We start from the raw sequence: 16,294 nt of genomic DNA on the forward strand, positions 1-16,294 counted from the left end.
TCAGGCACAGTACACAACAGATCTTAAAATCTGGCCATCCCACCTAACTTCTTGCTTTTCCCCAAATGTGCTATGCTCCTTCACCTTCCTTCCTTCCAGAACTATCAACTAGGCACCATTTTCGATGCTTGCCATACATGAATAAACAAGAAAGACCCTGGTCTTTGTGAGCCTTACATTCCCACGGTAGACAGACAGGTGGATAAATTGGTACACGGATTACTAACATAGGTAGCAAAATGACAGATAGATGGACAGATGACAGGCAGGTAGGCAGGAAGACAGATGGCTGATAGTGCTGGTGTTGGTAACTCAATGGACACACATGAAATCAGGAGGGGAAGGGTAGGGACTACACACAAGGTGATACCGTGTCCTACCATTTTAACAGGGTGGTCAGGGAATGCCTCACAAAAGCAGTAACCCTTGAGCACAGATCTGATGGAAAGGTAACAAGCAATGTATATACATGAGAGAACGTTCTAGGCAGCAGGAGCAGGGAGTAAAAGGCCCCATAGCAATCAGGTGCTCAAGAAACATCCAGAAGCCAGCAGAGCTGTGGGAAGAGGATGATATGAAAGACCAGGGAATAACGGGAACCCAGACCACACACACGGTAGATGCGAGTCTTACTCTCAGACCGACGGAAGCTACAGGAATACAGAGCAGAGGAGTGTCACCAGCTAACACTAGGTCACTGGTCCAGCTCTTCCCTTGGACTGTGAGCAACTCTGCCCAAAGCAGGCTGAGCTCATCCCCGAGTCTGGGTTCTAACTGGAAAGGGCAGACACCAAGCACAGCAGGTGTTACACCACCTCATGGGGATGCTGTCTGATGTGAGCAGAGATTCTGAAGGAGGCTCCAGGTGGCCCGGATGGAGACAGGTGCAGTTTCCTCCACTACCACCCTCCACCCATGCTTCCCTCCCACATCTACTCCACTCTCCCTACACAGGCTCATGGAAATGCACCTGAGGCCAAGGCAGCTCCTGAGGCCAAGGCAGCACCGTTTCCTACTTTGTCAACCTGTCTCAATGACAGAGGTTTTCTTTTCTCTTTGAAAAGAAAAACAATGAGGCAAGCAGCACCTCGCCTGTCTCCTACAACAGCCAGGAGGATTAGCAAAATATACCTTAGCAGATGCCAGGTAAACTTAGGGTTATCATCCCCACCCTTCCTCATTAGGAAACAGAGGTAACACAGGAAATAGACTGTGCTATGTCTTACTTTCCAATTAAAAAAAAATTTAACACAGAAATTTAGAGCCTGGAGAACAAGACAAGTTGCAGTCTTCTATGTGGTAAGAAGCCAGATAACAGACCAGACAAAGCTAGACTTGCACCGTTTTGACGAGCTATTCACTGGGCTATTGTTAACAATCACATACCTCCCTGAACTTCTAGTTTCTCATCTAGAAGATGGAAAAAAGAACACTTAACTAGTCTCTGTGAGAACTGAAGATACCGGTGATAGTAAACATGTGTCTACATGTATATGTCTACACATCCGCATGTGTCTGTGCATGTCGGTGTCCACATGTGTCTACATGTGTGTGTCTGTGTACAGATCTACACATATGTGTGTCTATGGGTCTACATATGCACCTGTGTGTCTTAACTGTGTGTGTAATTATGTGGTTACGTTTGTGGGTCTACATGTGTGCTGTGTACCTATGTGTCTACATGCGTCTCTGTTTACACGTGTATCTACATATGAATTTACTTTGTGGGGTTATATGTACATTGGTGTGTGTATGAGTGTGTGTCTATGTATGTACCTGTGTCCACTGTACGTACGTGTGACTTTGTATGCATCTATATGTGTCAGTACTTGTGTGTCTACTGTACCTGTGACTGTGTCTACGTGGGTGTCTATACCTGTGAGTCTCCCCTATATGTGACTATGTGTATGTTTATGTGAACCTACTTGTGTTTACTGTACGCATGACTTGTACCGTATTGTATACACACGTACAATACTAACATAGTAGCATTAAGACAGTGAGGTAGCTGAAGCATTTCACAGAAAGCTGACGGCCCGTGTGTGCCTGCCTCCACCCTCCCGGCTATCTGAAAGAGGCCTGGGACACCAGAATGAGGATGGGTTCCTGACACATGCTGGCTGTTCACACATCTCTGGAAAACAGAAGGTGGGGTTGAGAACCAGCTCCCGCTTCATTCCATCTCCACACCGTCCCCACATCCAGGCGTCCTGGGGGTGTGTGGCAAAGGGGTGGCCCTCAGCATTGGCTGCCTTTCAAGCCCACTCTTCTTCCGCAGATGATGACCAGTGATACCCTAAGATCTGCCCTACCTCTTCCTCCCTCTTGGGAAGGAGCACAGCCAAGATGTCAGGGAGACACCTCTGTACAGGAAAGGGTGGGGGGTGGGGGTTCGTCCTGTCACCCCCACTACTGGGAGGAGACGTGAAACAGAACCGAGACCCTTACGTGGTCGACCAGCCCAGCCCTAGGGTGAACTGCCTGAGCTTCCTCGTGCTGTATCCTCGGATTCCTTGTCTGCAACATGAAGGCGCAATAAGTAAGTCACCTGCTGGTTATAAAAACCACAGGAGACAGAGCCTGTGAAAGCGCTCTGCTAAATAGAAAGTAAAGCAGAAACATGATCTTTTAACTGCTGTCATTAGCAATCCACATGTGGCCTGAACAATGACACTTACTGACAATTTTCCTTAAAAACTGTAGTGAGGGAAGCAGGAAAAAGCAACTGGAGTGTAGGTGTCAGGAAAAAAAATCTCTCAAAACATAATTAAAAAATTCATCACTGTGCAAGTTTCCTGATGCTAAATTAATGAAGGAAATGCGAGCCAGCCAAACCCAGGTGATGGCTCCAACAGAACGGAATTACTAAGACACAGCACCATAAAACACAAAAGAAATAACAGAGAACATAGAAAAGTTTAAGAATTTTCTTTTTTGAAAACTACTTTTTTGAAAAACAAATCCTGAGGTTAAAATGAAAAATTATACTAGGAACCGAGATAATAAAAACCAAACTGCAAAATTTGTCTCCCAGGAGATTACTGTTCAATTGTCACTAATTTCTAAATAGCAGACAGTATCTATAAGAATGTGAAAAGAGTTACTGTTTACTGAGTTTTAATGTGTACCCCTGAGGGTATATTTGTTTATGAGGTAGAATGTCACCAGCTATGATCACACAACCAACCAAAGGACATTCAAACACACCACACCTCTGCCGCATCACCACACAGCTGCTGCAGACATGCACCCACCCACCCATCCATTTCAGCATCACATCACAGACTAGGGGGTCAGTGACCTCACGGCCGCATGGTGCCTTACCCGACCGATAGCGCTCATCTCGTGACCCTGAGGACCTTCGGCGGTGATAGCGAGTGGAAGAGGCAGGAGTGACTGGAGCCCGGCGCTCAGGAGGCAAAGCTTGATCCACCCCTGGGTTAAGGGAAACAGCAAAGTAAGATAAGGCTTTACTTGGCAGCCAAAGTGCATCCACTTTGCAGAGTAAATCATTCGGAATAATAAAGCCCTGACTCACTGCATGCCTACAGCCAAGCTAGAGCTCACAAGGGCATGGCCGGGGTGGGGAGGGTTGGGGACAACGGACAGGAAAGGGAGAAGCGTCCTGGGCAGGGGCAGGCTCATACCCCGACACTACAGCCTTCAGACACCAGCACAGCCTCCCTTACAGCACAAACGTCTACTAGGTCATGTGAAGAGACTCAAGTCTCTAAAACATGGGTAAGAAAACTAGAGCCCAACAAATCAAGTTGTGATTTTCTTTATGTAAGACACATACAGGAAGGGTTATATTAATTCTCAAGGAAATTTAAAATCACGTTTATCATTAAGTTACCTATGAAATAAATTTTATAGGGTATCAACACCACAATTCAGGTACCAGGATTGAGCATAAATTTTCATCTTTGCTCATTCAAAATTTCTAACTCTGAAACCTTATTCCATTTGATGTGAATAGCTGAAAATTTTTTATTTCAATATGGCTTTGATGAATTACCTAAAATGATAAAATGGTCAGATAAAAACGACTTGATAGGTATCTGTCAAAAGCTGACCTAAATCTGGCAACCATGATACCTGTTGGACTTCGGAACTAGAGCGACAAGAAGCACAGTCTAGGTAAAACTAAGTAAGTTGACGGGAAATATTTCATCATTACAGTTCAGAAGTAAAGACATTCTGAGCACTGAGCAAACAGTAATTGTTGCTTCTTCAGAAAAGGACCAGGCAAAACCTGGCAGAGAAAGTAAACCAGAGACAGCAGCTTTATCAGAAACTATTTATGGTTTTCCATGATGGCTCCGCGAGAGTTATTTCCATCAGGGATTTAATACTTCTCTCATGCTGGTGATTTCTGCACCCCGATTCTTTTTTCTTGAAGTAGGATCTACACCCAATGTGAGGCTTGAACTCACAACCCTGATATCAAGACTTGCACACCCCTCTGCACCTTAATTCCTGGTGGCATGTTTGTGGTAGATGACAGGTTAGGTTAACCTCACTACGGACTAACTGTACTCGGTGAACTGCGTAAGCACCCCAGCCCACAGTCGCCTGGTGAGGTTCTGTGAGCTCCTCGTCTAGCAGGCGTATTGACACTTCTTGACGACACAACAGTTCACGGCTACCAAACCTCACCCAGTTGCAGTCTACAAATCATCTTTCGAAAAAAACTACTCTGGATTCTCATTAAAGAGATACACAGAATTTATGACATCAAGGAGTACTATTAAGTCATAATGAAAATTGGTCACTTGGCATTTTTACATCCATATTTATAAGCATGGATTTAACAATCCCTCTTAATTACCCATTTTAGACAATACATGACTTCTTCACACCAGTGTAGCCGTCACTACACCATTATTAGGATCATGAGTCAGTAGTGTGCTGCAAATACCCTTCTAATCTTACGTGCTTTTATTATTCTGCGGTTAGTATCTATCTTTGGGCTCCATCATCTTGGTTTTCAATGTACTTGTTAAATCCTTCAAAATATCCCAACAGAAATGAAAAAATCTTTCCAATGCATTCCTCACTGTGGGCAATCACTGATAACCTGGTAACAGTCTTAGTTTGATTTTCTTTTTCCTTAGAGACCCTCCTGGTGGATCCCCTCCTGTTCTAACCCCAGCTGGCTGGTCCACACCTGCTGCATAACCACCAGGGAGCACTCCTACCTCCAGAACTTGCTTTCGCCTAGAAGACTAAGCAAGATCATGTATAAATTTGAAATCTTGAAAATGTGTATAAATAGATTTATTTAAAAATTACGTGGGAGCGCCTGGGTGGCTCAGTCGGTTAAGCCTCCAACTTCAGCTCAGGTCATGATCTTGTGGTTCTTGAATTCAGGCCCCACATCAGGCTCTGTGCTGACAGCTGAGAGTCTGGAGCCTGCTTCAGATTCCTTGTCTCCCTCTCTCTCTGCCTCTCCAACCCCCCTCCCCCCCGGCCCGCTCACATTCTCTCTCTCTCTCTCTCTCTCTCTCTCAAAAAATTAAAAAAAAAAAATTTTAAGTTATATGCATTCATTACCTCTCAAGTATTGTTCTTAAGTTACATGTCATTCTGGTGGTATATTCTTTACGAAAAATCTGTTTTTTTCTTTTCTCCTCTACTTCCACAATTTTTTCTTTCCTGCCACCAAAGGAGTTGCAAGCCTGTGTCTTCTGTGGTGAGGTTATCACCGTATCTACCTGCAGCAGATCTTTTATCTGAGCTGTTCCATTTACCCAAAGAAAAGCCCTCCCCAGTCCCCCATCTTGTGAGACACCTGTCAACACAGAAGCATTTGTCATTTGGGGCTGAAGCTGTCCTCACCCTCCAGGGCACATGCTCCAGTTCGGCACTGCCTGGTACCCCAACTCCAGAGGTTCTCAGTTCCATTTCTCCAGAGAACGAACATCTCTGGGGGAGTGGGGAAGACGTGGACCACCTGGTTCCAAGGCGCTAAGCCTACCCCCTCCCCCGCCATGGTGCCCATGAAACCAGCGTCGTCACTTGTCGCTTCCTCCCCCCTGCTAAACTGGGCACCCTCGTCATCAACCCCAGAGATCATAAAACCCTGTCATGGACTCTCCCACTCTTTCATCCTGTGGATGACACTTCATCCATTTACAGACATCTTAGTGCAGTTCCAGGAAGCAGAGCTAAATGTGCATATTCAAGCCGCTGAGGTCAAACAGTGCCTGATTTATGCATATATCCAAGTCTGGCGTTCAATTTCAGCCATGCCACAGACCTAGTGCATTCAAACACGCTTCCTGGAATTAACTTTCACCCCGCTCGGGTCCCCAGGTGGCCACGTACTTCTGGGAAATGCAGTCACGGGACACAGACCAGTGCCCGCCTGTCCACAGAGGTGCACATCTGTCTTCAACCAATTTCGCATGCAAACACTGTGCACGTTTACAGGCTTCACAGGCTGAAGTTCACAGCTTACAGCACAAGTTTTAAGAGGAATGAGTTATTTTGATAAAAGAAAAACAGCTTCAACAGGTCACTGGCAACAGAGCATTTAAAACAAACTAAAATATTAGCGTAGCATGTGCATACCCACCATTAATTTTAATCTGACCTCACTGCGAATGAAATCTCAAGTACCGTCAAGGTATGTTCTGACGGGAAGAAGCCATCAGTCAAATTTGCAACTGAAATCAGAATTTCCAACGTGTCACCACAGGAGGACCCAGAGGTAATAAAAGAGGGTCCTTCCTGTTGAATTCCATAAAGTGAGTACACGAATCATTACTCAAACACACAGAGCTCAGCACACAGCTAGCCGAGGGCCCATGTTCACACCACAACTGGAAACCAGCTCTCAGGAAAAGCACAGACCAACCAGAGGGCCTACAACAGGATGCGTGAGTCGGATCTGAGAGACGTCACTGGAAGGTGAGCCGTCTCGTGGGAGGTGGGGTAACCCTCCAGAAACACACAAATCTCGGCGGGGGGGGGGGAGTGAAAACATGACAGGGATGGAGAGGAGCTATCTCCCAGGCACTTACTAAGCATCAGGTCCCACGTGAACTGAGGGAAAGAGCACAGAGACAACATCCTCTCGGATACCCATCACTGTGACCCTGGGCCTCAGTTTCCCATCTGTACACAGCCACGACACTTTCAAGTAGCACGTGAATGTTCTCGGGTAGCTGCCCCTTCCCTTGAGATGGGCGCCCCCCCCCTCCCACCAGGGATCTCGCTCTCCCTCTCGCTCTCCCTCTCTCTCTCTTCCTCTCGAGATCCACCCCGCCAGCACACCAGGCTCACAACAACGCTCTGGTGGCTGGGTCCTCGTGGCAGAGGCCGTGTGCTGCTTGGTGCTGTACTCTTGATACAATGGCCATTTGTCACACTGCTGAATCTGGCTGGTACCTTGAAGCCACCAAGAAGTGCCTTCATGATCTCACTGCCAGACTACTCGTCCACCAGTGATCTTCTCAGGACACAGTGCTGCCCAGGAGTTAAATCCAGGCCGCTGAGAGCTATGAGGTCATCTGACAACAATGTGGTCTTCGTCTTCTTACTCAGGAGGCTGCGGTCAGGAGCTAGGATGTCTGTGGGCTCCTCTCCTCCCTGGGCCGAATGGCCCCTGGCCTGCAGGAGGGGCTCAGTGACGTTCCTGAACCAACATGGGATGTTTTCACAGCACGTGCGGGTCCTTGCAAGGCTCCTGCAAGGCTTCAGTTCAGCCATGAGCATGAGATTTTGGTTTTCCTCGAGAGTTGCAAAGGGACGCCAAGTACGACTCATCAGAGGAAGGAACCCTAGTAGCCTAAGGGGGGAGGAGAGGGGCGGCCAGGATGGGAGAGAGGGACCCGGCCTCCAGGCCCCTGACCTTCAGCCACGCCACTGCCAACACATGATGAACAAAGGACTCACTGAAGAAAATTCTTGACAACGCAGTTGTCACTCCAACAACCCACCAATTCCAGACCCTCAAATACACCCAGTGAATTCATCATCACTACAGGCAACCAGACAGCAGAAACCACAACAATCCCCACAGTAACCCGGAAATATGGCCATCGGGGCTCCAGCACTCTGATGCACCATGTGCCACAGGCCAGGAGACCTGTGGTGTAGACAACACGGGGTCATTCAGGATGGCAAATGTTCCAGAAAACATCAAGACTTTTCCAGACAGCAAGGGAAAGACGACACTGATAAATCTTGGTTTTCAACATATTTTTAAAAGAAATCATGAAAGATACACAGAAGAGGACTTGAAGAAAAACGTATATGGGAGTCAAAACCAGAAGACCTTGATCCAGACTCTGGTCTGACTCTTACCACATGCGCAACTGGACAAATCCCTCAGCTGCCACCTCAGCTCCCATGCATGTTGGGGTGCAGACATGGACACGGTCACCTGTGACATCCCCCAGGACCCTTGCTGGAACGGACACCTCTCTGGCCCTGTCCCCTGGCAGACAGTGCCTGTGGATCCCAGCACCTAGCAGAGCCCGCCACATCCACGGGGCTCTGACACACACAGATCCTGCTTCAGGAACCTGGTAAAATTGCTGAGGGCTTTTCCAGACTTCAAGTCTGCACCAGAACAATTTCTGGGTTGTCCCCTACTCTTCTAGTACCTAATTATACTCTCAAAAAACAGCACTTACTTCTAAAACAAGTGCAATCAAGCCTTTGCCAGAAAATAACCAGTACAATCGTTGCACATACGGGTAAGAAATTTACTACATCTGCTTTGTATTGACTCAGATGAGAACACAGCACAGAAAGACAAATTCTGTCACCTTAACACCTGCCCCAACCATCAGCCCGAGTCTTATGTTTCTGCCACTGTTGTTTCTACCCCTCAAAACAGAAGTCCTTGCCAAAAATCAGTATGAATTTGCTACAATATTCTTGTTGATGTGTTTTAATTTGATTAGATATCATAATGTGGAGAAGTGCAGAAGATCTGGAACTCTAGGGAGTTTTAAGTGCACCCAAACTCTCGGCCTCTGCCCATCGGGTAAGAGAAGCTCAGGAAGGATGGAGCGTGCAAAGTCAGGAGCAGGGCTTCAAGTATTTTCGTTTCTCAGACACGTCACATGCTCTTTGCAAAAACCCACACGAGCCAGTTCCAGAGGGGACGCATCTCCAGCTGCCCGGGTGAATGATCAGAGATCCTGCCACCAGCTCTGCTCAAGCTCCAGGGGCGGCTTTGCTGCTGTAACCACTGATAACCGGGGAGGAAAAATCCGGCTGGTAAAACACCACTAAACATAACGGGAAGCCCATCTGACCAAACCAACAACTGTGTGTGACAAAACAAGAGTACTTCTCAGGCAAATGACAGCAACAAATAGTGTCCCAAGATCAAGATCGTGGATGGCTTCCCCAAGACACAGGTAGTTTACCTCTAGTTGAGAGAAACTTATTTCCTACTGCAAGTCAATCTGGAACGAATTCATGCTAAGTCAGACAGGCAACCTGATTTAAATACCCTTTTATTCCTCTGGGAGTTGACCCTGCAGCTTACACCCCACCCATCGTCAACAAATGGCACAGCATGACTCAGCTGAGCAGGCCCCCAGGGACAGGCTTGTGCCCCTGAAGCCCAGGTTGGGACAGGCAAACATGGCTTCTGGGCCGAGGGATGCACTTTGGGAGACTCTAACTCCTGTTACAGAAAGACGGCCTGGGCCAAATCGTGCACCGGGCACCAGAGAAGCACAGCAGTTGTTCGTGTGAAGAACCAAAACCGGCCGCCCCCAGTCTCAGGGAGACCACAGCACCGGCACACTTGATCCTCTGACTCTGGAACACAATGGCAAAACACTCCGGTCTATATCCTTCAACACAGGACGAGAAAGTTCATCTCCTGTGAGACTATAAATTGCACAATTCACAAGCTGGGAGCTCTGCCCCTTGCAGGAGACTCCTTCACAAACCTGCAAACCCAGCAGACTCCTCATTAGCTGGGTTTCAGGTACAGCTGCCTCCACACAGGCCTGTCGTCAGGATGGTGGGTCTGCAGTTGAAGCTCTCAACACCGGGGTTGTTGAGCTGAAATCCAGGATTCACGATAATAATAATAAGACACAATTCAACTGACTAGTGTGCAGAGGCCCCAAATCGTGTTACTCTTTAACCACTAAGGTATGGAAACAAGGAGAGCACTACGTGTCACCGTTTACCACTTAAATGTACCCAAACTGGAAATCAAATAGAGCTGTGCTCACAGATAGGAGACAGCTACGGCACTGACAGGTCCATTTGTCTGGATGTTCGAGGCATCGTACAGAGCTAAGCACCACATTGGCCACGACCTCTGCCCTCAGCTGGGCTCCCCGAGACCCACTGAGCACCAGCACCTGCCAGACACATTTGCTTCCCTGCCACATGTGGTCTGTGGCCAGGAGGACACGCGGCAGGGCCCTGCCTGCTACCTGCGTGGTTGTATAGGTGGCCTGCCCCCCAGCAAATGGCCTGTAACGTGCAGATGGTTACTCGTTCATCCTGGCGGGGGTGGAATCATCTCATATTGAACCACCACCAACCTACAACTTCGTAATCATTTCAGAAGTAGGATGCTGTTCAGGGGCCTGTTCTAACCCCAGGGATCCTTGCAGAAGTGACACCTGACATGAGCTTCAAATGACGCGCAGATGCAGGCAGAGGGCACCGGCACACGCAGAAAGCCGGCCTTGGAAACGGGTGACCGTCAGACAGAGTCCAGCAGCAGGAAGGTGCGTGGAGCTGCAGAGCAGCTGGGACTGCCGTGTGCCAGGCCCTCCTGACCCAGACCCGGCTACACTCTGCGCATGGCCATCCGCCGTCTCTGGTAGGAGCAAACGGGGTACAGTTAACCTAACCGAGAGAGGTCCCCCCTGCGAGGGGGCCATTCATGCGGGTCCCACGGCCGGTTCCCAGGGAGCAGGAAAGCAACAGACAGACTAGCTCCCTGTTCTCATTATCAGAATTCACCCAGATTTCCACAACCACGCAGTCACGGGAAATCCTCATAATTGAGCCACTCAAGGAAAGGCAGGCTGGGCACAGAGTAGACCAGACCCACATAAACCACTCACCACTGGGAAATACGCCCGGACGGTCCCAAGGAAAGTAAAATCCAGCTAACATACACGTTATTAGAAAGAGGAACTGTATCTGGTTGAGAAAGTTTCACTACTTATGGTAACCGGAATTTTACTACTTTACGTCCCCATGGCCTTGTCACAGGGGCCGTGAAGACTCAGTGATAGAAGATATGCCCGAAGAGACTGGTACAGTGGAGTTTTCTCCCGTTTTTTAAGTTTCATCAGGTTTAGGAATGAGTGAGAGAGGTGCTACATAACGGAGCACTAGTACCAAATGTCTTAAGATTTTCTCCTTGCAAATGATCTTTAACGTATTCTTTCTGACCCTTCATCAAACACACAATTTTCATCTTTCCTTCTAGCGTCTGGCACACTTTTTCTCATCTGGATTTAAGGCAGTGCTCAACACTGCTCCCCAAAAACACGGTTATCTCCTGGGCAGACGGGACCAGGAAGCAGCCTGTGTAGGGAGCACAGTCCCCAGACTCTGGCACCAGGGCTCAGACGCTGGATGCCTGCACAAGCCATTCTGATTCAGAACTGTGCGTCCCAAACCACATCTTAGGAATATTTGTAGCATACTTTACAGAAGTGTTAATATTTTCTCTGGTAAGTAAAAATAATGTGTTAAAAAAAAAAAAAAGTTCGTCAAAACACAAATCCCCTTGTAAAAAAGCAGAGGGTGGGTTAGGGTCACTACAAACAAGATGCTTTTCATGAGATCCTACCCCAAAAGAATGACTTCTCAGACTGAGCTCGTCAAGGAATAACACTCTGAGAAGCTGTTGCTTTCCATGCTACTTCCCCAAAGTTCCACATAAGGAACAACTGCTCACCCCAGCAGTTTCTCAGAAACAAAGACGAGCAGAGAAAACTGCGAAACTGACAGGGAACCTGGTCTCCCGAGCTTAGAACCATGGGGGGACCTGCCTTCCCTTCCCTGGGGGCATGGGAGGTGGGGGACCCAGGCACCCAGAGCAGCGGCCCCAGACAGGTGCTGCCTCCCCACATTGTGGTCAGGCGCCCGCGGCTTACGTAAACCGTGATGTGGGCCCCGCAGCTAGAGCCAACTCCTCCACCCACTCCCCGCCTCTGTCCCCAAGCTGGTCCAGAGAAGAGGGGCAGGAGCCACAGCCAAGGCCTCTTCTGAGACCCTAGGGCCAACGCAACACTAAATTTCTCTATTTCTTCCTGATTTTCAAATAATGGCTTTTATTTGGGATTAAACCCTAAGGGTAAACTTAAAGCTTACAAACGTGTTTTCTTTTTCTACTAAAAGATGCACTGAACTCAAACTGGGGCTTCTCATATTCAAAATATTGCCCACTGAAGTAACTCCGGCCTCTGAATAGGCTCATTACCTCTGAGTATACACTCGAGGATCACTGGCTCGGTTTTCCTATTTCCCAGTGGCATGGTGCCCTCTGGGAACCTGACGGTGCTGCAGGGCAGACTCGCCCCCAAGCAGAGCTCAGGGCCAGAATGGCCCAGCACACCCTCGCTGAGGCCAGGGACATAGGGTGGCGGAGGACCAACCATTTCAACTAGAATTTTATGATTTGTCACGCATTCTTCTTTCTCTAGTGTTTTGTAAATGGTGCTCCAACTGCGGAAATAGGATTGTAAAACACGGTATTATATTTTCACAGGAAAGACTCAGAACTGGGCCCTGAGGCAGCGGGACAATCAGGGTCCGGGGATCGTGACAAGCTCTGTGACCGAGGGGCGGTGGGGCCCTGGCTGAGTCACAGGAGCTCGCCTGGAGGCTGGGGCTCAAGCCCGGAGCCCCGCCTGAGCCTGCACGCGGCTCCGGTCCCCCACGCTGGGTGTGCACGGCGGCGGCAGGGGGAGGCCGGCCCGGGAGGCCCCCCTCCGGGTCTCTCTCAGTGGAGTGCGCTCACCGAAGCGAAAGTAAAACAGCGGCCGGTTCCCCGCGGTGCTGGCCGCCCGCTCTCTGACCGCGGCTTCTCGGATGTCACACACCCCGATGTTGCCGGAGTGCAGCGCTCTTCCCGGGGCTCCTTCACTGTGCTGCAGTCTACACCGGACCACGGCAGCTCCATTCGCTGCTGTAACAAGTTGAAAAAAACTAATTAATGCAAACTTTAGTTTTTTTAAAATTTGTTACAGCACTGAGCAGAGCTGCCGACCCCATGCAGAACGGCACAAAGAACACCAAAGGACCACGCGACACAGGGCCACCCTCAACGCCCAGCCAACACGGGTCAACCATGTCCTCTGCACCACCGCGGCTCAAGAATGCCTTCTGGGGACGGGCGGCACCGTCACAGGAATTAAAACCCAACAATGTCAAGAGCCCACATCTGCCCCCGAGCAGCCCTCCTCCAAAATGTGGAGGCGCCTCCTGCAGAAAGGAATTCACAAGGACGGGCCAAGGAAACGGCCAACAGCTTGGCGGTTCTGTTAGAAAACCGTCTGGCCATCGGCCCACATCTACTCTGAAAGCCTCTCACACATGGGTGTCAGCCAGCCAGAAATCGGATTCGATTTTAATTCACTGAATAGAACCGAGCTTCTTCCTTCCGTGAGCCAGACAACAGGAAAATCCAGCCCATCGGCTAAGTCAGGCCAACACAACACGCCCACCTTTACATTATCTTCTTAAGTATCAAGGAAGGAAAGAAAAATACACAGAATCAAAACAAAACTACAAACACAATGGAGACTCAACACACGAATTCAGTTCCCTGGAACGTGCTCTGTGGGACGCGCCCCTTGCCAAGCTAACGGAACACCAGCTGGACATGCCATAGCCTGGAGAGCAGAGGGGCAGAGCGGGGGTCTGTACGCTGTGTGCACCTGCAGATCTGAACCTCTCACTGGGCTTTACACATGTTGTTTCAACAGTGAAAACGAGGAGTTCAGGAAGCACCTTCGAGATTTAGGTTGCTATCCTTTATTCTTGAGGACTTGGGTCAGCCTGGAACCATTCCTAAAGCCTAGCCGATTTTCAAGGTCACCTCTGACTGAACCACAACTCCATCAGAACTAACGTGTTGGAACTCCAGCCTGGTAGCAGTTTCTTTTCCCTGAAATGCGCAGAATGCATCTCAAGTGCACAGAGATTCTACAAACCTCCGCACAGGAAACACCTGAGTGAAACAGACTTTGTACTTCAGGGGAAGATCCACAGCATTTTACAATCACATTTCAGAACACACCCAACCTTTACCATTTCATAATCCCAGGCAGGATGTCATTCAGTTTCTAGATTCTAGATCTGCCCCCCTGTGACACCAACAAAAACCTTGGCTTAATATAAACTATAATCAATAGCAATAATTTTTAACTCACTAAACCAAAAGTTATGTTTACATCATAATGTTCATATTTTTATGGTTACAATAAGCATTTTAATCAACATATTCTTGCCTTCTACAGATGAAATACCTACTAAATTTATTGCACACATTTATAGAAAAGTCACGTGTGCCCCCCTGTATCCACAAAACATGAGCAACCACACAGAAGAGTTTGACGTGGCCCGCACATCAGAAGTGTGACTTTCGTGCAAGTTGGGCTAGAGGAAGGGTCTGCACTCAGCAGTTTCTCTCTCGTGTCACACTTAACTCTTAAAATTAGACGCTTTATGTACTCATGGAAGGTACGTACTCGGAGGCTGGGGCAGGTAGGCTCCAATTAGTTTTGACCTCTTCTTTTCATATCCTTTTTGGGTGATGTCACCTGTAAGAGAAGGAAAGAGGCATTCAGCATGGTCTCAGTGACGAGCAGGTCACTCAATGGGCTCTAAGACGTCGCAAGTTACCTCCTTTGTGTCTTGTTTGCCTTGTACTTATAATTCAAAGGAGAAAGCACCATATGTCATTCACCTTGGCCCTCCCCACCCTCACAGAGTCATCTAAGACACATAAAAATCCTCGCTAGGCTCACATTTGTCCCAGACCCTCCTCACAAGGCTCCGGCTCTGACTGGGCCCAGAGTGAGTCTTGTGACTTTATTCACATGGGCCGAGCAGAAAGGCCCCCAGTCTACCCGGCTCCCAATAGCTTAGCCAACAGGAAACTGCAGGCATCTACGCTGGGGATAGATGTCCACCAAAACCATTGCTGATTAGGATTTTCCTCCACTGACTGACCTGCTTGTTGGTCCCACAGACACTCAACTGCTAGGGTGTTTATGAAATAAATGACTCAGACCAGATGAAACATGAGATAAAACAGAGCAAGAAAATGTGGGACCTACAAAAATCCAAAGTATGCAAGCAAGGTGCTTATCCTTAAAGCATAAATTAAAATTTTAAAGCCACAGGTTCACACACAGAAGAACAAGGGGGCTCACCATGCTGACCTTTTCCCCAAATGCGGAGTACCAAGGACAAAGTGGAAGCACTAACACACACAAAATGCTGGGTTTGTCCCTGAACGTTTTGTGATTATTTTTTCCTAATATTCGGAACAAGCCATCATTCCCAGAAGAGCTTAAAAACTCAAGTTTTAATAAAAATACAGCAAATGAGAAGTTATGAGTCATACACAAATTGGTGAATTTGCTTTTCCTAGTGACATATGCTCACCGAATCTGAGCAAACCACGAGCACCCTGTATAAAGACTGCCCGTGACCGACCCGACAAACTCACAGCTCACTTTGCAGGCTGTGTGCCAGGTGAAACACACACCTAGTTTTTAAACAACCAAAGTTTCTGGAAAACGTATCCCACCATCCACGATGAGCACTTCCGATGCGACGGCGTGTCAGCGGCCACTGTCGACACACAGACGGTCTGCGGCCCTTAAGTGTATGTGCTATGGCTGCACACATAACACAGTTAAGGCCCCAAGTCTGCTCAGTTGCTTCTGGAGACGCTCCATCAAGTTTTAAAAGGCTGTCTAAAATCTCAACAACCAAAACATCCCGTGTGCACATACACACTCTGGAGCATGTTTGTGATTTACCAGGAAAACAGAGTAAGTTACCGAATTAGGATACTGGCTGAGAAGTGGCAGTCATGGGCCATGCCTTCTGATTTCTGCCCACGACTACCACGCCTCTTAACATTAAAGACGAGGGGCACCAGCGTGGCTCAGTCAGGTAAGCATCTGACACTTGATTTCGACTCAGGTCATGATCTCGCGGTTCTGGAGTTGGAGCCACAAATGAAGCTTTGGGCTGACAGTGCTGCTTGGGATTCTCTCTCTCCTTTTCTCCCTCTCTCTGTCCCTCCCCTGCTTGTGTGCCCGAG

At 48.3% G+C, this 16,294-nt stretch overlaps 1 protein-coding gene and 1 long non-coding RNA gene across 15 annotated transcripts in view; one reads left to right on the top strand and one right to left on the bottom strand.

The window, feature by feature from the left end:
* Positions 1-16,294, bottom strand: part of DIP2C (disco interacting protein 2 homolog C) — a 412,960-nt gene that overhangs the window by 193,029 nt on the left and 203,637 nt on the right. For 8 of the 14 annotated variants that reach the window (XM_023256259.2, XM_023256254.2, XM_045060770.1 and 5 more), the window contains exons 2-4: positions 14,706-14,777; positions 12,974-13,141; positions 3,325-3,435 (exon numbers count right to left, since the gene is read on the bottom strand). In XM_023256259.2, the coding sequence (XP_023112027.1) occupies positions 3,325-3,435; positions 12,974-13,141; positions 14,706-14,777 (351 nt within the window). The remainder of the gene's footprint in view (positions 1-3,324; positions 3,436-12,973; positions 13,142-14,705; positions 14,778-16,294) is intronic. The other 6 variants (XM_023256257.2, XM_023256258.2, XM_045060773.1 and 3 more) reach the window with 2 other exon arrangements.
* Positions 3,175-5,262, top strand: LOC123386403. Its single transcript, XR_006600195.1, has 2 exons — positions 3,175-3,457; positions 5,118-5,262. It is a non-coding gene; the product is annotated as an uncharacterized LOC123386403 (long non-coding RNA).

Source organism: Felis catus, chromosome B4 (assembly GCF_018350175.1).
Source record: "Felis catus isolate Fca126 chromosome B4, F.catus_Fca126_mat1.0, whole genome shotgun sequence".
NCBI classification, from domain to species: Eukaryota; Metazoa; Chordata; class Mammalia; order Carnivora; family Felidae; genus Felis; species Felis catus.